The 21,850-nt window shown below is 53.3% G+C and overlaps 5 protein-coding genes across 5 annotated transcripts; 3 read left to right on the top strand and 2 right to left on the bottom strand.

The window, feature by feature from the left end:
* Positions 1–864: 864 nt before the first annotated feature.
* COCSUDRAFT_27849 (isomerising glucosamine-fructose-6-phosphate aminotransferase) lies at positions 865–6,285 on the bottom strand. Its single transcript, XM_005649652.1, has 12 exons — positions 5,873–6,285; positions 5,501–5,788; positions 5,251–5,355; positions 4,875–5,110; positions 4,301–4,550; positions 3,821–3,961; positions 3,388–3,495; positions 2,962–3,111; positions 2,525–2,638; positions 2,187–2,303; positions 1,606–1,851; positions 865–1,371 (listed from the first exon to the last, which is right to left on the bottom strand). Exons 1-12 carry the CDS (start codon positions 6,008–6,010, stop codon positions 1,225–1,227), a joined length of 2,040 nt encoding a protein of 679 aa, XP_005649709.1. The 5' UTR covers positions 6,011–6,285; the 3' UTR covers positions 865–1,224.
* A 311-nt stretch (positions 6,286–6,596) lies between these two features.
* COCSUDRAFT_65130 (DUF1716-domain-containing protein) lies at positions 6,597–11,385 on the top strand (the record flags this gene model as incomplete). Its single annotated transcript, XM_005649653.1, has 12 exons — positions 6,597–6,766; positions 6,912–7,050; positions 7,168–7,221; positions 7,423–7,677; positions 7,856–8,017; positions 8,354–8,533; positions 8,787–8,984; positions 9,098–9,193; positions 9,430–9,633; positions 9,932–10,069; positions 10,478–10,812; positions 11,001–11,385. 12 exons carry the CDS (start codon positions 6,597–6,599, stop codon positions 11,221–11,223), a joined length of 2,154 nt encoding a protein of 717 aa, XP_005649710.1. The 3' UTR covers positions 11,224–11,385.
* Positions 11,386–11,726: 341 nt separating this feature from the next.
* On the top strand, positions 11,727–13,810 carry COCSUDRAFT_13355 (actin-related protein ARP7; the record flags this gene model as incomplete). Its single annotated transcript, XM_005649654.1, has 7 exons — positions 11,727–11,816; positions 12,018–12,170; positions 12,282–12,344; positions 12,440–12,581; positions 12,698–12,936; positions 13,109–13,258; positions 13,535–13,810. The coding sequence occupies 7 exons, from the start codon at positions 11,727–11,729 to the stop codon at positions 13,808–13,810; spliced, it is 1,113 nt and encodes a 370-aa protein (XP_005649711.1).
* A 341-nt stretch (positions 13,811–14,151) lies between these two features.
* On the bottom strand, positions 14,152–16,541 carry COCSUDRAFT_61409 (VKOR-domain-containing protein; the record flags this gene model as incomplete). Its single annotated transcript, XM_005649655.1, has 7 exons — positions 14,152–14,295; positions 14,428–14,613; positions 14,804–14,933; positions 15,252–15,513; positions 15,989–16,094; positions 16,201–16,296; positions 16,524–16,541. 7 exons carry the CDS (start codon positions 16,539–16,541, stop codon positions 14,152–14,154), a joined length of 942 nt encoding a protein of 313 aa, XP_005649712.1.
* A 2,136-nt stretch (positions 16,542–18,677) lies between these two features.
* COCSUDRAFT_40495 (hypothetical protein) lies at positions 18,678–20,887 on the top strand (the record flags this gene model as incomplete). The annotated part of the gene is made up of 5 exons (XM_005649656.1): positions 18,678–18,733; positions 19,227–19,394; positions 19,633–19,889; positions 20,153–20,403; positions 20,684–20,887. The coding sequence occupies 5 exons, from the start codon at positions 18,678–18,680 to the stop codon at positions 20,885–20,887; spliced, it is 936 nt and encodes a 311-aa protein (XP_005649713.1).
* Positions 20,888–21,850: the final 963 nt, after the last annotated feature.

Below are 21,850 nucleotides of genomic sequence, written 5' to 3' on the forward strand. Positions count from 1 at the left end.
ATTTGTGATGCAGGATCCTGAAGGCATTTTGGCGGCACCAAAGGGGGGCCACATTTCACGCCGGCAGCTGCAGAAGCAAATTGTGGACGATAAGGAGCTTCAGGCAGAGATGGAGAAGGAGAGGGAGAAGGCACGCGCAGAGTTGCAGGCCAGGAGGGAGGTGAGTCACTGCCTGCATGCATCTCAAGACAGCAGATTAGCAGATGGGCTGGAGAGCTAGTGCAAACACATGCGCAAGTGGCTAAGAAAGGCAAGTGCACTCCGCAGGCGCGCAAGCTGCCGCAAACACATGCAGAGACCGTGGAATTTTTCCTGACGACAGAGAGCGAGGAGATGGAGTATGAGGTGGCTCGGTGTCGCCCACTGCTCACAGAGGAACTCTTTGGATACCTTCAGCAGCAGATCAGTACGTCCTGCTTGCTTTCTTTCTTCCATGGAGCAACCGGCTTTGCAGTATGTATTTTCACCTGTTTGCCCGCCCTCAAGCACTTACTTGCCTGGATGCACCATGTGAATCAGACCCTGCTTGTGTAGGTGAGGAGCGTTTCAAGGCGAGTGCCAACCAGGATCGGGTTGCAGAGCTTGAGCTGCTCATGAACTATCTGAAGGGAGCCGTGCAGAAATTGGACAGCGCAGTTGAGGGGAAGGTCGCTCCTCTGGAGCGGATGAAGAAGCTGCTCACCTCCAAGGACAAGAAAGCGACGCTGCTTGAGATGGCAGGTGGGTTGCATGACTGCCTTTTCAGTATTTGCATAGACACAAATCTTTCACTTGGGATTATGGCACTAGAGATAGCTAGAGAGGGCTTGGTGTGCTTCTGAATCCTGGCGGCATGCACATGCAGGGGACAATGAGATAGACACAGCACTGATAGACCTGTTACAGCAGAATATCGACGCTGCGAAGGCAGCAGGGCAGAACGAGCCGGCACAATTCATGGAGAAGATCAGGGACGCAGCCAGGAAGTTCATCTTGACCACCTGAAGACTTGATAGATGACACAGAGCTTGCCTAAGATACCCGATGCTCAAACAGACGCAATGATCTTCTCTGGACGCTTGCATTTTGTAATGTGACATTCAACAAAAGCAAATGGAGAGACACATTGTAAAATCAAAAAAATGAAGCTCCATTTTGCTGAGATTCCACGATTCCTTGCCAACACTGAAGCATTGCACGCAAAGATTATTGATCTCTTCCCACCACAACCAAGAAGATAGCACATCAGTGCTCCTCAGACACAGTCACTGACTTGGCCAGGTTCCGCGGCTGGTCCACATTGAAGCCGCGCAGCACCGTCAAGTGATATGACAGCAGCTGCAGGGGAACAATGTTGATGATTGGCTGTAGGCTCTCCACCGTCTCAGGCACCTGCCCACACACAACTCATCCTTCACACCCCAGAGAAGAAAATTTGTCTGCGCAACAAGAAGACCGCCTGTCCCTCTCAATCAATCAAGACCTTCACCGCCTGCATGGGCTTCCTCCTCCCGTGTAAAAAAATTGCATGCGGAAGACCATCGCAACCCAAAATTATCCTTGGAAGTCATCGAGTTCAAAGATACACAGTCAACAGCGCAAGGAGCGGGTGGGTGCGGGCGGCACCTGGATGAGGCGGGAGCCGCCGGAGGCGCAGATCTCCTGCATGTCGGAGTCGCCGGAGTTGCAGAGGATGATGAGGCGGGCGCCGCGCGCGAGGAGCTGCTGCACCACGCTGAGCATCTTCTGGTACATGCGGTCGCGCGTCGCGATCACGATAATGGGCAGCAGCTCGTCCACCAGAGCCAGCGGCCCGTGCTTCATCTCCCCAGCCAGTATGCCCTCGCTGTGCATCAGCGCCACCTCCTTCACCTGTGCGCGCACGCCCCTTTTCAAGTCAATCAACGCGGGCTCAAGCTCCATTTTGAGGACTCTCTGAGAGGAGCAAGAGCTATTGTGTATACGAGGACTGATCGGGAATGAATGGGACTGATTGGGGACCTACAGACTGTGAAGATCACTGTTAAGCACACTGTGACGGATCTGAGAGCACTCTTTCTCCGGCAAAATTTGCGTACACACTACTGCTGCTACCCTTGAAGGGCACCGTGAAGATGACGGACACATTCTACTGGCACAGGGGAGATGTCCATAGTGCCCCTTGCGTGGGGTCATAAAGGAGGTGTCCTGGGAGGGAGTGTGCGTACCTTGAGGGCGGCCTCCAGGGCGGTGGCATAGTTGTAGCCGCGGCCGAAGACCAGCAGGCTCTGCTCCTCCTTCAGCTGCTCTGCCAGGCTGAGCATCTCAGCATCCAGCTTCAGCACCTGCACGCACGAACAGCTCAAACAAACCTTTGGCCCATGCACATGACCACAGCTCCTGTGCTGCGCATGACTGTCTGCAGTGGGAGCCAAGGCTCAGCTGGTGCATTGCGCTTGTCAGTCTGCCAAATGCTGCCAAGGCCCGCTGCTGCACTGCCTCTGACAGTGTCCGAAGTGCAGAGAAACCCACGTGAAGAGAATGTAATGGGGGCTCCCGAGCGCACCTCGCGGATCTGGTCTGGCAGGACCCCGAGCGCGTCTATGATGGAGTTGCGCTTGGGGCGCAGGCGGATGGAATCCTCACTCAGCGCCAACGCCATCATCGTCAGCGCCACCATCTGCACAATGCACGCCTTTCACACTCAGCTCTCTGGCATGGTAAAGTGCAGCAGAAATAAACACTGCATAGAACAATTGGCTTGGGCTGGCATATGCTCCGTGGAAAAAGGGGATGCGTCCACAGGACAGAAAGATGGCATCTGTTACGTAATGCTTCACTGTTGAATCGCGCGCTTATTTCCTCGCAGAGAAGCACAGGGCACAGACGTCATACTTTTGCCCTCTAGCGCCCCATCTGCCCCACAGAGCCTCGCAGAGCACACACAACACATGAAGCGTGCGCACAAGACAGGCTGGAAGGGGGCAGGGGAGAGGGAGGGACCTGGGAGGTGTAGGCTTTGGTGGAGGCAACGCCGATTTCGCAGCCGGCATTGATGTGGACGCCGCAGTGCGTTGAGCGCGCGATGGCCGACCCCACCGTGTTGGTCACCCCGATGCACAGCGCGCCCCTCTCCTTCGCATACTCCAGCGCCTGAATATTGCGCCCAGTCCTCAGAACATGCGCCGGATCTGATGACTTGCTCGGGAGTCGCAGCTGTACACTTTACAATCCTACCTTGGCTTTGTCTGCAGGTAATTAAATGCTACAAATCTTACCCCTTTTTGAAACCTAACACCTGAAATTGGGATGTACATGCATTTTACGCCGTACAAGGGACTACTTGTCTGCCATGCAAACCCAGCACATTGGGGTTGGGTCAGGGGCCCTCCTGAGAGAGAAGAAGGGGCTGTGGGGCTTTGCGCGCACCTTGAGGGTGTCGGCGGTCTCGCCGGACTGGCTGACAAAGACGCACATGTCGTCGCGGAAGATCGGCGCCCGCCTGTCCAGCAGGTCCGACGCCAGCTCCAGCGACACCTGCACAATTAGTACACATTACTCGCCCAACTGACATGTTTCACCTAGCAGCATTATACTCATGCCCTTGCATGTGACGGGCAGGATGCATCAAGGTGCCTTGCATAAAGAGAATTGCAGGCAGATGATGTGCATTAACTAAAACGCAGCAAGATGACATGTGTCCAGCAACATCCAGGAGACAACAACTCTTCGACGCCGCCATGCATGCTGACGCCTTCGCCTGACAAGATAACCTTTAAGCAATATGCAGGAAGACGACATTGTCACGCTTAGAGCAAGAGCATACACAGTGGTGTCAGTCAGGGGGCGAGTGAGGGCGCACAGGTAGCTCGGCGAGCTCTTCCATGGTCTGGCGGCAGGCGAGGCAGGCGTGGTAGGAGGTGCCACAGGCCACAAACATGACACGGCGGCCGCTGCGGATGGTTGATATGCGGTCCACCAGACCTCCCAGCGTGATGCGCTTCTCGTGGTAGGGGTCCCACGACGGGTCCATTGCCTGTGCCACATGGCATGCATTGTCAGCCCTGCCTGACTCATCAATGGAATGCTGCCGGTTATTTTGCATCTTGTAACACACCCCTTCCAGACATGCTGACACCCAAAGGACCTCAATGCCTATCTGCTCTGTAACAGCAGTGGTATTTGCAGTCACGACCCTCCACTTTGTGAGACAGTGATGCAAAGGCAGCATACTTAAGAGGTCCCCGGAGTTGGCTGGAGAGGCTGCATCATGCGCGTGATGCAAAGACAGCTGAGGTCAAAGGGATTCCCACGTTGACTGGAGAGGCCGCAACATGCACACCTTGGGCTGGCGGTCGAACTTGACGCGGCCGCGCATGGTCTGCAGGACGGAGTCGGGCTGCTCGTTGATCTCCTTCTGCATGTAGTGGTCGTAGCCGCCCTTCATGATGGAGTTGACCTCCATGTCCAGCGTGCTCAGCGCGCGCGACACGCTGCCGTACGCCGCGCCGCTCTCGTCCTTGGACACGTTGTAGATCGCGTACGTGCCCCTCGCTAGGTGCAGCAGGTCGTTGTCCTCCAGCACAATCATCCTGGCGCCAGCATTGCCACTCTCTTCAGGCGCTCTCAGAAATTTCTTCACCTCCACCAGAAATGGCGATTATAGATGCTGCATGTCACTACACACGATGGGACTCTTGGGCGGGCAATCATCGATGTAGCGTGAGTCCAAAGTCCAGCCAACAAAGATCTGAGCGCTAGAGTAAAGCATGGAAGTGGCGCTCATAAGCACCGCCAGAAGATAACCAGGACATGCGCCATTCAGCGCAGCAGGAGGTCATAATTGAACTTAGTTCAAAGTCACCTGAGCGCAGGCCTGAAAAGATATGAATAAAACAAGAGCAAGGGGCACTCACTGCTTGGTGTGCTCCACAAAGGCGGAGGCATCAGAGGCGATAAATGCCTCGAAGGAATCGCCCGGGTTGGGCCTGCGCATGGGGCTGGACTGCAGGGGGCGCAGAGCCTCGGCCTCCTTGATCCCCAGCAGCAGCGGCGAGCCGCGCTTGCATGCCACCAGCTCACCGGGGAAGTATGCGCTCTTGAAAAGCAGCCCATATGCCCCCTCCAGCTTGCTGATCACCTCCAGTATCAGCTGCGCATGCATCCCAAACCATCACCAAAGGCACGTATTGAAAGGAATTGAGAGCGTGGAAGAGAGCTGAGTGCTAGCACACAAGACTGCGATAGCGGGCAGGACAGTCAAAAGCAGTAATTGGGTGGTGGGGGTGGTACCTCGTTGAAGGACAGCTTCTCCTGGGTGCTCTTGTAGACGTAGTTGCACAGCTTTGGGATGACCTCCGTGTCAGTCTCAGAGATGAATACCTCGCCACGCTTGATCTGCACATACATGCATGACTGCTCAGATGTACTGCTGAAAACATATTTGTCCAGGAGGACAGACATTTGTAGAAATTGGTGGAAATTGCTTGGTTAGTGGACGGGATTTTCTATGCATATCTCCAGCGTTTTAGGAGAGCCTCACCAGGAAATCCTTCAAGGCCTTGTAGTTGGTGATTATGCCGTTGTGCACCACCACAAACTTGTGTTCTGCATCGGAAACCTGCGGGTGGCTATTTGTAGCTGAGGGGACTCCATGCGTGGCCCAACGCGTGTGCGCAATGCCAGCATGATTGTCCAGAACCTCGTCCAGGTCGATTCCTTGCTTCACCGCCTCCTCATAGGCCAATTTGACCAGGGCATCCACCTTGCCTGAGGACTTGATGACCACTGGCGTGCTGACGATGCTGGCACTGGCTTTCTCGAGCACCACCTCAGGCTTGAGGCCATTCGAGTGCGCAACCCCGTTTCCGAAGGTGCCATCTACAGAGAAGGTGCTGCCGTTCACAGGGTGCACAGGGTCGCAGTCGAAGGAGATCCCAGCAGAATCGTAGCCTCTGTACTCAAGACGGCGCAATCCCGTGAAGAGATACTCCAATATTGCACGTCTGTCACGAGACACCCTGTAATTGTAATAACCAAATATCCCGCACATCCTGTGCAGGCTATTAATCACTAAAGAGCTCTTAGCGAGTCTGCTTGCTGTTCTGCGCAGCCTGCAGGGCGTATGGGAGCACCCTAACGAAGGCCACCCAAGCTCCTAGAGCCACCAGGTGGCGCTTCAGTTGCTTGTAAGCGACCTGAGTGTCTGGCTTCCTGGCGACCAGCATCTTGAGGATCTACGAGAAGCTGCGGAATGCAATTGCCGGAAACCCGGATTTAGATTGCTTATCAATCGAGCTCTTATTGGCTTTGATGTGTATTAAATTTTGGTACAAGCTGCTTGGTAGTGTTCCGCCTAACAAACTTTAGGAATTTCGAGAAAAGAAACCCTAGATGCCTCATGCCATGCTGGAAGAGGGTTTGCCCTGCCTTGAGCCAAGCCTTGCAGGAGGACTACAAATCATTAACAGGGTGATACAAGCCATAAATTGTCCTCTTCTCTGAAGGGAATCAAAATCCGTACGATCGCCTATGCTACGAAAGCCTGTGAGTAAATTCTGGGATATCTGACGGCTACATTGCTGTGTAAGAGCCTCGAAGCTGGGCCTTGGGGGCCAAAAAGGCTCTGATCAGCAAATATGTCGCGAGATGCACCTGTAGCAGTGCTGCAAGCTGCCTTCAACAGCATCGTTGGGGGTTTGCAAGATAAGCAGAAGGGAGCAGCAACACAGCAGGAGTTTATTGCAGCCAGTAAATTTGAAGGAGCCAAGCCTGGTTTCTTCTTCTCTCTCGGAACCAAGGGAGTGGGGTACGCGCGAGATGGATTTCTATCGATGTCTGAGATATATGAAACAAGTGACAGTGCACATGATCGCAGCATCGATTCCCTGTATTGAATGCTACAACATGCCGATATCAGGATTTTACATTGCAATAATTCCATGCTTTTGTAGGTACTATGCCGACGCCCACCAGCCGAAAGTTGCTGAGCCAGAAATTGAGGAGCCTATTAAAAAGGCACCAGTGCAACTTGATCCCGAGCAGCTGCTGAAAGAGGCAGAGGAGCAGGCAGAGGAGGCCGGGAATGACCAGGTAAATTCGCAGGAGGAACCCAGCTTCTGCACAACACTTGTACTTTTTGGAACACCAGGCCTGTTCTGCTTGAGATCATATCAATGCGTGGTTTGTGAGGAGGCAAATGGCGTGCAGGCTCTTCTGGATGCTAGAGGCTTGAAGCGCTTGGTCCTCTCCTTTGACAGAAAGGTGAGCCTTGATACTTACTGATGTGATACTGCGCCTTGCCAACATCGATCACATGCATGCATGCACTCCAAGAAACAAATTGGATAGCATTGCAAAGAGCATGCACCGCTTGGGTGTTCGATGGGATTACATTCAACTGCAGAGGAAATCAAGCAGATTTGTTGAGAGGTGTGCCATACATATGTTATGCTGTGCGCACAGTACAAGGAGAATCTGGAGGCGCGCATGAAGCATGCGGATGCCCCAGAGAAGTTCATGGCCAGCGAGTTGGACCTGGACGAGGAGGTGCGCAGGCTGCAGGCCATTGCAGGATACCCGGAGCTCTACCCAGAGCTGGTGCGCTTGGGCGCTGTGCCCTCCATCCTGACTCTGCTGTCCCACGACAACGGCGACATTGCAGCGTCCGCCCTCGAGCTCCTGCGAGAGCTCACCGATGCAGATGCCATCGAGGACTCGGTAAGCTGCACATTCTCCGCCGCACACCTCACCACTGCATGACAGCTCTGCTCTCAGTCAGATCTCCCTACAAGCGCTGGTGTCTAATCTTGCGTGCTACTTTGTATTCTCCTTTATGAGGCCCGAGGCAGTGAGATTGTAGGAGGTTATTGACGATGACAATCTCTGGCTTGGGCAGGAAGAGGATGCGAAGGAACTGGTGGATGCCATGGTTGAGAACAGTGCGCTGGAGTCCCTGGTGCAGAGGCTGTCCTCATTCAACGAGGCTGTGGATGAGGAGGCCGTGGCCGTCACAAACACGCTGTCCATCTTTGAGAACATGGTCGAGCTGTCACCAGCGGTGCGATCACATCTCTCAGCCTGCCAAGAAAACTCAAAATGCAAACATTCCGCTGCCCTGAAAGCTTTGCGTGGCAGGCGGAGCCTAAGCTCTTTCAATACAGACCCCTGGCAGAGTTGGATGGGGATGCCCCCATCCTTCTGGGGTCATTGTCATCCTTATCACAGCTGAACATGCGGTACCAAGTCTGATGGTCATAATTCTGAGTAAGTAATAGAGGGGACTGCCTACAGGGATCACAATCACGCAATCTGTTAGAGATCAGGGTAGCTACAATGCATACAACACACTCACACACATCTACAGAAACAGATATGACATATGGATGAATGGCAGGTGGCCGAGGAGCTGGTGAAGCGCACAAAGGTCTTGAAGTGGATGCTGCAGCGACTGAAGTCGAGGGAGTTTGATGTCAACAAGGGCTCTGTTGGCGAGGTGCTGGGTGTGCTCCTGCAGAGCAGCCAGGAGAATGCGCAGAGGCTGGCAGACCTCAATGGCATAGACGTGCTGCTGCAGGTACGCCCCTGGCATAGTTTTTTTCCCTGAGATGCACTGCAGCTCCAGTGTGATCAAGATCAAGACAAAGATCAAGCCAGCTTCGCTTGTTTCTCTTCATTCTCTATCCAGGGTGTTTGAAGATAGAGCAATCAATAGAGGAGCCATAAAAGCAGACCTCATTCCATGCATGTGTTGACTATGAAGCTCCCTTGGTGGTATCTTCTTGCTGCGCGGGTGTGCGGCAGCAGCTCATGTTTATTTGGGCATGCAGGCCATTGTGCCGTACAAGAACCGGCCGGCGACGTCGGACGACGAGACGGAGTACGTGGAGAACCTGTTCAATGCGCTCTGCTCGACGCTGATGACGCCCAAGAACCGGCAGCTGTTTGTGGAGGCCGAGGGCGTGGAGCTCATGGTGCTCATCCTGAAGCAGAAGAAGTCTGTCCGCGCCGGCGCGCTCAAGGCCCTGGTGCGACCCCTTGCCTTGCCACTTTCCTGCCATCATCTTTGGGCAATGGTATTCTCGTGCAATTTATACTGCGGATGTAAAATTGAAGTTGAAAGTTAAAGATGTGGTGGCAGGACTTTGCATGCACGCGGTGTCCGGCCGCCTGCGAGCGCTTTGTGGATGTGCTGGGCCTGAAGACCCTCTTCTCCATCTTCATGGGCAAGTCGAAGGTGAGCAATTGCATTCTCACTCGGAAAACGTTGCATGCATCATACCTGCGGAGTGCCATCAGTTTGCACTTTTTTAGCCTGCTGTGAATTAATTTCACTGCATGAAAGCAAACGGCCACCCTGCTTTCTAGAACGTGCTGCAGACCACAAGGAGATCAGCACTGCCCAGCCATCTCCTGATGTGCATGCTTTTGCAGCTTATTTAAAGCCTCTCACAACTTAATTGCGGGCGCCAGATCAAGCGGAGGAAGGGGGAGGAGGGGCATGAAGGGGACGAGGAGGAGCGAGTGGTTAGCATCATCAGTAGCCTTCTCAACAACCTGGCGCGCGGCAGCCGCCGCGACCGTGTCTGCGCCAAGTTCGTTGAGAACGAGTTTGAGAAGTGCGACCACATCATGGAGCTGTACACCCGCTACGACGCCCGCGTGCGCGCCGAAGAGGTCCGCCCAACCTCTCCACCGTTTACTACTACTTTTGATTGCCTGAGACCTTTGGCTTGAGACCTTTCCAGACACTTCTTTGTACCTTTGCCGAGTATGCATGCTGATTCTTGAATACATTCTTGCTGGCATGATGGCGCAATAAGGAGTTTTCAAGTGCCGCCAGATCTCTTCACTGCGGTGCACTTTATTTACAAACGGAAGGTGTGCGTCATCTGTGACTGGCAGGTCAAGAGACCTTTACTCCTGCAGAGGGATAGCCTAGCAGCAATTGGTGAGCATGTGCCGGCATGTGCAGGAGCGGCTGGCAGACATGCCGGAGGAGGATTTGGAGGACATGGACGAGGACTACATGCTGGTGGCGCGCATGGAGGCCGGGCTGTTCACGCTGCAGCAGTGCACGCTCATCCTGGGCCACCTCTGGTTCCATGGCGACGTCAGCCTGCGCAAGCGCATCCTGCTGCTTCTGCACCAACAGGCGTGCCCCCTTCACCTCCTGAGCATTTGTGAAATATCCCTGCCAATCTGAGACGTTCATGAGAATAGAGCCAACAGCTCCTGCAGCGGCAGGCATGGTCCCTTCACTTCCTGTGCATTTGTGATTATCCCGTGCTAGTTGGAGACCTTCATGACAGCATTGGCATCAGCTGCTCACCTAGACAGGACATTTTACTGGCACTGCCTGCAGTCGGTATGTCAGCATCAGATACCACGCAGCACTGGTGAAGTTGCAAAGAAGCAGGACCTCTGCGCCAGGTGCAGCAGGCAATGCATCAAGGGTCCCATCAATGTCATATTAAGGAGGTTGTGGTCATCTAACAGTCACTGTAACCGGCATGGACAGGGGCTGACATTGGAGGGCGTGCGCGGCAAGCTGAAGGAGTTCCATGACGCCATCGGCGACGAGGGCGGCGCGGAGGAGGCCGATCGCCAGCGCGCCAAGGTCATGCGGCTGCTGCTCGAGCTGGGCTACAAGGAGGAGGAGGCCCTGCCGCCGCTGCCGCCGCCGGACGCCGCGGAGCCGGCCGCCAACGGCGCGGTGGCCGATGCTGACGAGGAGGCCGACCCCTTCAACCTGGATGCTCTGCCGGAGACGGGCGCCGCGCCGCCGCCGGCCGAGGCCCGGCAGGGCGCCGCTGCTTCGACGGCCGACGCAGAGAACGGGCGCACCTCCAAAAGGTGAAGCAAGATCCTGAGCCCTTATTCCGGGCATACTGCTACATGTCAGCAAAGCAAACTTTGGTTTGTGGTTGTTGAGTAGCCGAGTCCAGGACGTCTGGCTGGTGGCGGCAAATTGCATGGCTGGAAGCTGCAATTAAGTCTATTTTGGGGTCTGAAGGGGTCTGAAGGAAACTCGGGGTGGACAGGGGTGCTGAGGACGATGGAGAGAAGGAGAAGGAGAGGGAGCAGCGGCGGCACAGGGACAGGGATGAGAAGCACAGGCACAAGGAAAAGAGGGAACACAAAGACAGGGAGCGAGGGAAGGACAGGGACACTGACAGAGACCGGAAAGAGAGGCACAGAGAGAAGAGGGGCCATGAGCGTGAGGTTGACGACAGAGAGGACAGGAAGCGTGACAGGCATCGTTAGCTGTGAGCCTGTGCATGCTTGCGTTGTCCTTCTAGCATCAGCAGCAATATGTGGATGCTGTCATATGACATGCACGGTCCCCGCTCGCAATATTTTGTGACAAATCCAATTAATAGCATCAATAAGATCGTTCCTCGCCATTTTGAAGCTGCATCCTGCTGACCCCGGTTCCGAAAGAGTCTTGCCACCTCCTGTGTCATGCTACAGCCATTGCAGTTGACCACAAGGGCAATTCGCATTAAAGTTCTGGCATGCATGTCTGAACGGCACTGTGGCACCTTCTTCTGGGGTGCACTCTGAAAACTGAAGAGTAGCATTCAGATTCGAAGTCAGCATGCTTAGCCAAAACAGGACCAGCTCTTCCAATTCCTTCTGGCTTGCAACAAATTGGCCATAAGGCGGAGGAAGGCATAATTCCAACGCTGCACGTGAAAAAAGTGCTTCTTTAAACGTGTTCATTGATTGAAATGTCGTGTTGAAAGACCCAGACTGCGACCAAGTCGATGGAGACTGTTGCAGTTCTTGATCTGGGATCCCTGACCCTCAAGGCTGGCATGCCCTACAATTTCCCTTCTGATGGCGAGCCAAGTGTGGTAAGGTTTTCCCTCTGATGGCAGTATTACAACCTGAAGGCTTCCTTTTGCGATGACACACTGCTGGTACCCATGTCCAGGGCAGGAGCCCCATTGATCTAGTGTTCTTGTATCCATTAATTTGTAATCCAGCGACTAAAATAGAGACTCACGTATCACCACAGATGACTTTAATCTGTCTGACAAGTGCCAGTATTACAGGTGGTACCTACCCGCGTCGCACACATAGAGAACCCAGAGGAGGGATCAAAAGGCACAAGTGCAGAAGCTTCATCCATCCAGGTCGTCAGAAGAGGGAATATTGCTAGCTGGGATGGCTTGGAAGCCCTCCTGTACTACGCCCTGTTCCGGCAGGTGCTGGCAACAGCCCCTGAACGTGGACACCCAAATCTCTATGACATGCATGCAATATGTTCATTGGCAAGTCCACATTTTTTGCTGACTAAATTTTGCGTTGCCTTGCAGCTTGGATGGGAGGAGGCAGAGGAGGGTCTCTTGATTGTCTCAGAGCCACTCTTCTTCCCCAGGGTGAGCAGTGGCACTGCCTAGCATTTATGATAAAGCCCAGCACCGTGCACATCTCCTTTGACATGATGATGACAGATGAGATTATTGGCATGCAGGCGGATAGGGAGCGGTTGACGATGCTGTTGTTTGAGCAGTTCAACATTGCCGGGCTTTTCATGTGCGAGCAGAGCATCATGAGTCTGTACTCTGTCGGCAAGACATCAGGCACTGTCGTTGACCTTGGTCACGGCAAGACAGGTGAGCTCTGGCACCTTACTCTAATGACGCGACGCACCCTTAGTCAAATTTAGCATCACATTTTCAAGTTTGCTGCATGCACGTCCAGATTTTGAGCTTCTCACATGTTTCTGCAGATATCGCTCCAGTGATAGAGGGGCAAATGTACTACCCAGCAGCGAGACGCCTTAGCTACGGAGGCGAGGACGTCACGGAGTATCTGCGGCGGTTGCTGCAGCAGCAGCAGGACACAGCCTTCAGGGAAGCACCCAGGAGTGAGCTGCAGCGCTTGAAGGAGGAGTGCATACGCGTCGCAGAGAGCAGAGAGGCAGCCTTGTCAGAGGTCTGCCAACCCACAGCTTTGATGGTTGTACTTGTGACTGCACCTGCAGCCTCCCTGACCACAGGCATGCATGGCAACTGTCTTGAAAGCAGAGGCTGGCAGACCCAGTCAGCACATATCTCATGCACCGATATTGGTACCAGTTGCAGCAATATAGCTATTGCGGGTCTGGTGGATTCAGGAGTGCGAGAGCAGTGAGTATCAGCTGTGTGGCCGGACGATCAGCCTGGGCCGCGAAGGGCTGCAGCTAGGGGAGGCCCTCCTGGACGGTAAAGTGATGGGCATCGATGCACCGTCAGTGGCTGAGAGCGTGCTCGCAGCCATCAGCAGCCACCCTGACCCTGCCATCAGAAAGGTGATCCCTGGTTTTACTGCAGAAATTTTTGCTTTCTGGTTGCTAGCCGCAGGGTGCCTAATGTCTGGAATGCATGTGAACCATGCGTGCATGCTGGGGCATCCCCAGAGGACAGCGCACTGCAAGACTTGCAGGTTCACACCATGTGCGGCGCCACAAGATGGGACAACTATATTGGTAAATTAATGAGACTCCCTTTTTGGAAATGAGGAAAGAAGGGCTCCGGACCAGTTACATCTGCCTCCTGCCGAGGCTTTTCATGTGTGCGCACGGCAGTCACTGGTGGAGAACATCTTTGTGTGCGGCGGCGGCAGCGCAGTCCCGGGCGTGGGCACGCGGCTGCTGCGAGAGATCGGCGCTCTTGCGCAGCCGTCGCTGCAGCCGGCGCTGTGCCCTGTGCCGGAGTACATGCCAAGCTACACAGTGCGCATGGCTGCATGGATGGGCGGGGCAGTGCTGTCCAAGGTGGTGTTCCCGCAGAACCACCATGTCAGCAAGTATGACTACGACGAGACTGGCCCCGCTGTTGTGCACAAGAAATGCTTTGCGTGATGCACGGAATGAGTTTACAGAGGTCGTAGGATTGTAGGGAGACACCTGCTTGCAAATGAATGCTTGAATTGTAAACTCGAAAGCTATGGAGAGCCACATGTGCTTTAGCTACTGGCATCAAGCTGTAATTTCACTTTTAATAAACCAGCTGAGGAACCATCTCTAGCTAGATTGGGGCTGCAAAGTGAAATGATCTGCTGAATTGAGCAGAACAGAAGCATTTTGCAGAAACACTTGTCATAAAAATTTTCTGGAAAAGATCTCGCCTGCAACAGTGCAACAAAGTCCGGATCTTATAGTTTAACTTCTATCAATGAGCGACATCTGACAAGATAAGCCGTTCACTGCACAACGGTCTGGGCCTGAGCAAGTTCTGCCTCCAGCTTCTCAAATGTCTGCTCGCCATCAAGCCTTTTCCCATTGATGATCCATGCTGGGAACCCAGTGAGATTAGCATCCACACACTCCTTTGCAAGCTTGACATCCTGCACAACATGGCATTGCACCTCTGTCAACCATCACATAATGTGGCTATAAGAATGCTGCATTGTATTTCGCATTGTTTTCCATCACGAAGTATGAAGTGGGGCAGATGGAAAGAAGCCATGCTAGCCCACCTTGTAGTATCCATCTGGGTAGCATTCCACGTATGGCAGCTCGGCCATGGCCTCCTTGCCGAAGCTCTGCTTCTGCTCAAAGCAGTGGGAGCACCAGAAGGCCCCATACATCTTGGCGCCTGCTGCCTTTAGCCTCTTGGCCAACTCCACTGACCTGGGTGTGCTGACCTCGCTCACCCTCGGCTCCTGCTCAACATACATACATTTGGCACAGGACCAAGTACATCAGTAATCAAAGAGACATGGATTGCCCTACACTATCAACAAATAGAGCATATGTGGGCAACCAAGTCTATTCGAGTAGAGCAGTTCTTGACAATCAATCATTGAATGCTGCAAACAAGCGAAGTTCTTGGAGTGGTAATTGAGGGCTTACCATGTATTGCAGCTCAAAGTTTCCAGCCTGGGCCTCGGGTGCTTCCACATTGCTCCAAGCCAAAGCCAGGCCCAGAATGATGGATGCCACCAAACCACTGCCTGGTCCAGCAGTGTCTGCTAGTTCCCTACTACAAGGCAATGAGACACAGATGCTACATCAGCACAGATTCATATAGAAAATATAGTAGAATGAACAGAAATTCCCAATTTATTAGGCCGCTCACAGCTCGTCTAACTTGGACCCGGCAAGTTGTAGATCTACGGTATCTGTACAGCGTGTCACAGTGCGTAACAGTCCTCTACACATACCCCTGTGCATGGAATCATAGCATGAGTAATGCAGGCAACCCTGCTGCAGCCGGTTTTGCCGCCTCCCATCACATGATTTTAATGTGTGATCATGGATCCACAGTTCTTCCAACATTTTACTGGAGAAAGGTCCCCACCGCATGGTGAAGCCGCGCATCGCAGAGGCGAAGGTGGTGAGGGAGAGCGCGGCGGAGGTGAGGCACCAGACGCAGGTCTCGCCCCTGAACACCGTGGCCAGCAGGTAAAGCAGGTACCCGCTCGTGGTGGCCAGCGCGGTGGAGCCGGCCAGCACGGCGTAGCGCGCTCGGTCGCCGTCGGCCAGCGACTGGTGCGAGCGCGTTGCCTCCTGCATGCTCTGCCGCCCCGCTATGAATGCCACCGCGCCGTACGCCAGGCAGCCTGCGCAGTCACACAGCACTGTAACCTTTTGTTCTACCCCTCTCTGCACAGCTACCAGGCATTATCGTTCATCTGTCAAATATCTGGTGTTCTGTGTGTGTTGTGTGCTGTATGTTGTGCAGCTGCCCTGATTTGTAACAGGATTGCATGAATGTGATCCACATTGGCAGTCCCCACTACTTTTACAAATGGTGCGGCACCTCACAAACCCACCATGACCTTTTCAAGCCACTAGAAGCTCTTGTTTCGTGGGGCATTGTGGATGCAGCTCATGCACCAAGGTTGCAAGAGTATCATGTTCGAGAGCTCCCATGTCTACAACCATTGGCAGATGCAGCCAACAGGGTTGTGCTCGTCTGCTGGTAAATCAGCAAGTGGCATGGGAGATGTGCGTGCATGGTTTGCCATCGGATCTCAGGCAGGCATGGTGAATCAGAGACACATGTCCAGGGTGTGCAAAGGTCTGTGGACTCACCCAGGAGAGGCAGGGGCACCCCAAAGACGCTGGCATAGCCGCTGCTGAGGACAGTGTCACAGCTGCCCGAGGTTGGACATGATACCGGGGCACTCAACAGCTTCGACTGCAACCAGAAAGACATGGTTTGATACTGAAGAGCCCGTAACATCAAAGGATTGCACGATGTAAAATATTACGTGCAAAAGCGGGGGCAGGATCTGTCCTCTCACCACGGTGAGGTAGGCAGTTTCCAGAGCTCCAGCAGAGGCAAGGACAGTGATCAGCCCATAGGGCATCGGATTGACATCACGGTCCAATGACCCGTCCTGCTTGTCAAGCAAACACACGATTGAGTAGCATATTCTCAGGGTGCTGTGACCGTCCGGTGCAGCTTGCCAAAGGATGAATAGTCTCACTTGATCTCTTTCATGCGAGCTCGTCGATGACATCCTTGAGGTCTCTTTCATCGTGTCTGTCCTGCCATTTCGGCTGTCACTGCTTCTGCATAGGTGTCTCGATCTCCTAGTACTTTCTCTGACGAGCTGGGGCACACCATGCCGTAATTGCGCATCCTTGGACACAAAAAGCGATGAATAACTCGTACTGGCTTGACTTGAGCAACGCGAAGGTGCCACGTCCACCCTTTGCAGGGAAGGATGGTATGTCATCATGGTGCCTTTCAGTATCAGGAGCTTTACAGATTCGTATTTATCGCAACTTATACTTCGATCAACAAACTTCCCTACTCGACTGACGCAGATGCTCTGGTGTAAAATTGAAGTTCTGGTTGACAATTAAGAAAACCAAGATCAGAAGCCTATCTCGTCAGAATTCGGTTGACTGGACACCACATGGGTGCATTCACATGCATGCAGATTGTGATCAGGAACTAAACAACCTCGAGAGACTCTCGCAGAGAGCTGTATGTACTGTGCAGGACATCATGATCTATTGAGAATCCAGAACAATTTGTTACTTAGTGACCTTTTGAGTTGGCTACCCACCGCCGGCGGCCCGAGCTCCCGGGACGCCGTCAGTGTGACGTGTGTGCACGGCCCGGGGCTGTCCCATCCAGTAGAGCGTGGTGACCGCTACCTTGCTGTAGCTGGGATGGCTATCACGCATGTATTTGACTTCTTTTAACATTACAAAGAAGAGGTTTCACAAAGATTTATGTTTAAAGGTCCAGTGGTGAGTGGTTGATCATGGTGCATCCTGAGTCAGCATGAAAGTTTAAGAGCACAGCATCATACATGATGTTAATAATATAAGAGTTTCCCAGCTGTGCCATTGGCATTCAAGACTTTAGTCAGTAATTTTCTCACCACTTAAATCTTATCGACCTGCCCGACAATGACATGTACACAGAGGAAACAGCATCACTCGACACACAGAATTCTTGACGCACTATGCTCAGACTTTTAGCAGAGAACCTCAGGTTGTTGCCACCTGAGACATCAGCAGTAACAATTAGTAGGCTAGCAATCTGACAACAACCAACTGTACACCCGCACACACTCGTAGAAAGCTGGTAGACCCCTGACCATACGCCACCATGAGGTGCTCTGCTGCATGCAAATTTGAAAATAATCAGCAAATGTGCCGTTCCAGCGATGTTGTGGAAGATGGTGGCCAGGATGCAAACAGCCCAAGTATCCATGCAGCAAAGATAACCATGCTAGATCTCTATCGCTGCTAGAAAGCAGTTGTTCTGCATCTTCTGCCCATATGGCTTTCTTGCTCTGCTGTACACAAGTCCTTGACATATTATGGGCTGATCTCCCAGCGTGCAAGCCAAGCTTCCTGCACAGGCTACGTTGCTGCAGAGCAGGCTCCTCTTCCAAGAAATCTACTCAAGTCTGAGGTAATTCTTTGTGCCCAAGCAGATTTTCAACACCCTCCCGTTCATGTGGCATCACCTGTCAGCACATCACTAACTTGCAAAGACGCATCCATATTGGACCTGTCTCTACTGCAGAATACTGGTGATCATGGCCCATCTGCTTCCGATACGTGATTGATGTCAGTGTCACACCTCTACGTGACAGCTCTTCCTTTGCTGCCTGGGGACAATGACAGTGCCTAGGTGGCGATCACCAGCTGGATCGTTGCTTGTGCTGTAAGATTGAATGGCATGTTGCAACACCAGGTTCTGCTGTTTGTCGATGCACACAAGATTTCCTGTGACCAGGCGCCCGTCGATGATGTGCACCTGCCAAGACATCGGAGCGAAAAATTGTCAATTATACATATTCCATCATTTATTGTAGCATTTTGATGGGGTGTGCATGACACTGAAGGCCTGCACGCGAGGTATGTATCAGCATCAGGGGAATAGTGATTTCTCACCCGGACTCGTTTGTGCAAGAGTTGTCTGGCTCTGTCAGCACCTGAATCCGCACTGACGTCCTTCATACCCAAGATGTATGGGTGTGGAATGCGAAATGTCCCAGCAGTGGGCGATCGATCGTTTGGAGCATGTGATGCCAATTTAGGCGGCTCTGCATTGCTTTGGCGCAAAACCCAACTGCCAGCCGCTGTCAAAATCGTTTCTTCGTTTGGAAAACTCCCCGAGATTTCAAGTCTTTTGCGACAGCCGAGCACCTCTTGAGACAGGTCTCCTCCCGTCAGAATCTCACCTGCCGACAACTCCTTCGATTGTATCTACCCCCTTTTTGAGCAGAGTTGCTGACCAGCTTCGAATCAGATGGAGGACACTCAGCCGTATCCCGAGGCACCGCTCCCTGGCGAACCGCCTTTGAGGTAAGTTCCCGATCTCATTCAGAAGTGCCTGCATAGATAAGTATCCAATGGTTCAGCTCTTTCAAGCACACCACGTGTGTCTGTGTTTGGGATTGAGACATCCCTCCATGTGAGGCCACAGTGAAGCAGTGCATGCACCTTGGATGTGCAGATATCACCAAAGTCATGACCAGCCGAATTTTGCCCAGCCAGTCTGTTGTGGCTGGAAAGCACTTCTGCTGGGATCCCTTTAGGAATTGCTGCTGCCTGCTGTCTTCAGTGCCTTGGCCAGCTCTTTCTGCACCTGCATTTGCCACTGTGCAGGATGCCACATCTGGAGACACATCCTGGCAACAGTTCAGGAGGTCTCCCAGCCCCCGCTCCACTCAGGTTGCCCCCAGCGATTTGTCCAAGACCCACGGAGCAGACCTGTCATGAAGAGCGTGGGACGATGCTTTTGCATGCACAATTGAGACTGCGTCTGCAGCATGTGAGCAGGCTTCCCTCTGTGCAGGGCTCATGATCTACGGCAGTCAGGCGAGGCGGGCCCAAGCGAAGCCCAGGCGCCTTCTAATGTGCAGTCGACTGGCAAGGGGGGCCGCCCCAAATCGTCGGTGTGGAAGTACTTCGAGACGGAGAGGAAGCGAGACGACAAGAGCAAGCGAGAAGACGTCCGTTGCAAGTGCGGCACTCTTTCCCATTTTACAGCATGCAATTCTTCCTTTGAAAGCTTTTAGTCGTGGTCGCTGTATCTGCACGAAAATTGACCAAGCAGATGTGCAAGCACACTCCATTTGCGGTCTCCAGCAGTGTTGAGATGGCCGGCTCTGCCTTGTGGTACGCTGAAAGTTTGAAGTAAACCCCACCCTAGTCTATGAGCATGAGCAACCGTCTCAGTTTCAGATTCGGCTGCCGCGCAGGTTCTGCAGCATAGTGATGCCGGGGCGGGCGGAGGGCATGGAGCGGCATGTGGCGGTGGACTGCGCAGCCGTGGATCCGCAGGCCAAGGCGGACATGAGCCAGCACCTGTACAACAAGAAGATGCAGACGCTCGAGCGCAAGGGCGTCAAACGACGCGCCGAAGGCGAGGGAGCGGCCAGCGCGGAGCCCAGCGCGCCCATGCTCGAACAGACATCCATGGCCCCCCAGATCATGTCGCACATGCCCCCCTACAGTGGTGCGGCCCACCTCTCCACCGTGTCTGCCATGTCCCCACTGGAAACAGTGTGCATGACAGAGCACTGCCTTGCGCATGCTCATGCATTTTGGTGTCAGAGACAGCCTGCTCTGCATCTTTTGCATGAAATTGAGAAGCAGCACCACAGCAGCTGTGCACCGCCTAGCTTCAAGCAGTCACCAGGCGTGACTGCGCTTCACGTCTATCACATGGTTTGTCCTAGGGGCTCTGTGGGGATCTGATTTGATGGTACATGCGCCCAGTGGCGGTGGCGGTGGCTGCGCACGGGGAGGACGTGCAGGGAAATGGGCAGCTGCAGCAGATCCCGCTGGGCACATTTCAGGCGTCCGTCCCCGCGGCGCCGGCGTCGGCCGCGGACATCGTCAGCATGCTGCAGCAGGTGGTGCGCATGCAGCAGGAGCTCCGCGCCATTTCCGAGAACATCCCGCGCCGCCTGCGCAACAGCCGCGTCGCCGACGGCGCCGCCGTGCTTCGGCCGATGTGCCGGGAACGGGTGAATCACCCCTCTGCACCTCCCTCTTGACCTTATGACTGCATTTGTAACACAGCAAGAACTGGAGAGAGTGCAAGACATACCGTGCAGTGCGAGCCCCAAGCAAGGATGAGGGGCAGCCTCGTGGTTTCCATGCTATGCGTACAACATGCAAGACATTTCGTAATATCTGGTACATGGTGCAAGTCAAGGAGCAGCTCTGATGCTCTTTCTGATTTGTCATTGGTCATCAGATGTGCATTGTGCGGCAAATTGTGAAGCTGCTAGTTGTGTGGTGCAGTATGGTGTGAACGGGGCGGTGCCCGGGGTCTTGCCACCGCCGGGCCTCTTTCCTTGCACCTGGGGGGAGGCGATGCGAGCTGACGCCTATAAGATCGATCAGCTGGCGGCATTCTACGGGGAGAGCTTTGGCATTACGGCGCAGGACGGCCTGGAGGAAAAGCAAACCAAGTTTCTGGAGTGGATTGGCGCTGTGAGGCCCTGAAGAGCGTCCCAGAACAACACCGAGAAGGGGCACTGTTGAAATGTCAACATCCAGGACAAAAAGAAGCCACTCTGCCAGGTTTTCACCCAACGCACACAGACATTGATACGACAGTGCTGTTTCTTCTGAGATCTGAATCACTTGGTTTTGTTTTGATTTAAGTTGCCGAGGATGCATCCAGACAAGACTTTGAGAAGCCCTGATCACAACTGGTACACTCATACATGGTATCTGTTTTCAATCTGCCGCATAACCAGATGACGCCCAAGCCATATGATGTATACATTGTCGAGTTGAGTGCTGCTACAATCCGCTGCATAATATTAAGATATCGTAATGTGCTTTGGCTTTGTCTTTTCTGGCAGAACTGTGAACTGGCAGGATTGTAACTTTGTTTTGCTCAAAAGTACAATATTAAACAAATGAGGGGCATCTACGTACCAAACTCTGGAAAAGAGCAAGGCTGTGGCGGCTATGCAAGCCGCTGCCCAGCCTTGAAGCTGAACAACACTTAAGAACATCCTAAAGCATCTGTGCATGCTGTTGCAAAAAATACCAGGACTTGCTTCTACACCACAAAGAACTCCTTACATCGCGCTACTTCTCCATTGCCTTGCCCTTGCTAAACGAGGGACAGGGATTCACAATTTGCGTATTTAAAAAGAACTGCAGATTGCATATCCTTTTAATGCAGCAGCATGTTTCATTGATCTAGAGCAGGAGAGATGTCCTTGCACAAGCTGACTCCATCCTCTTGAACAGGCACAAGACGCAAACGACACTGTTCTCTATGAGTGAGTCAACAGTCAGCAATTTTGCCTGTCACGCCTCTCATGCACATCCATTATATGCTCAGTTTCATTGAACAGTACAGGGTTCCCAAATCAGTTGCACTCTGCGGGCACCTGCCCAAGTTGCGGCTGCATGGTGCATAAGACGCTCTACCAAGTCATGCGCACCGGT

Source organism: Coccomyxa subellipsoidea (assembly GCF_000258705.1).
Source record: "Coccomyxa subellipsoidea C-169, whole genome shotgun sequence".
NCBI lineage: Eukaryota > Viridiplantae > Chlorophyta > Trebouxiophyceae > Coccomyxaceae > Coccomyxa > Coccomyxa subellipsoidea.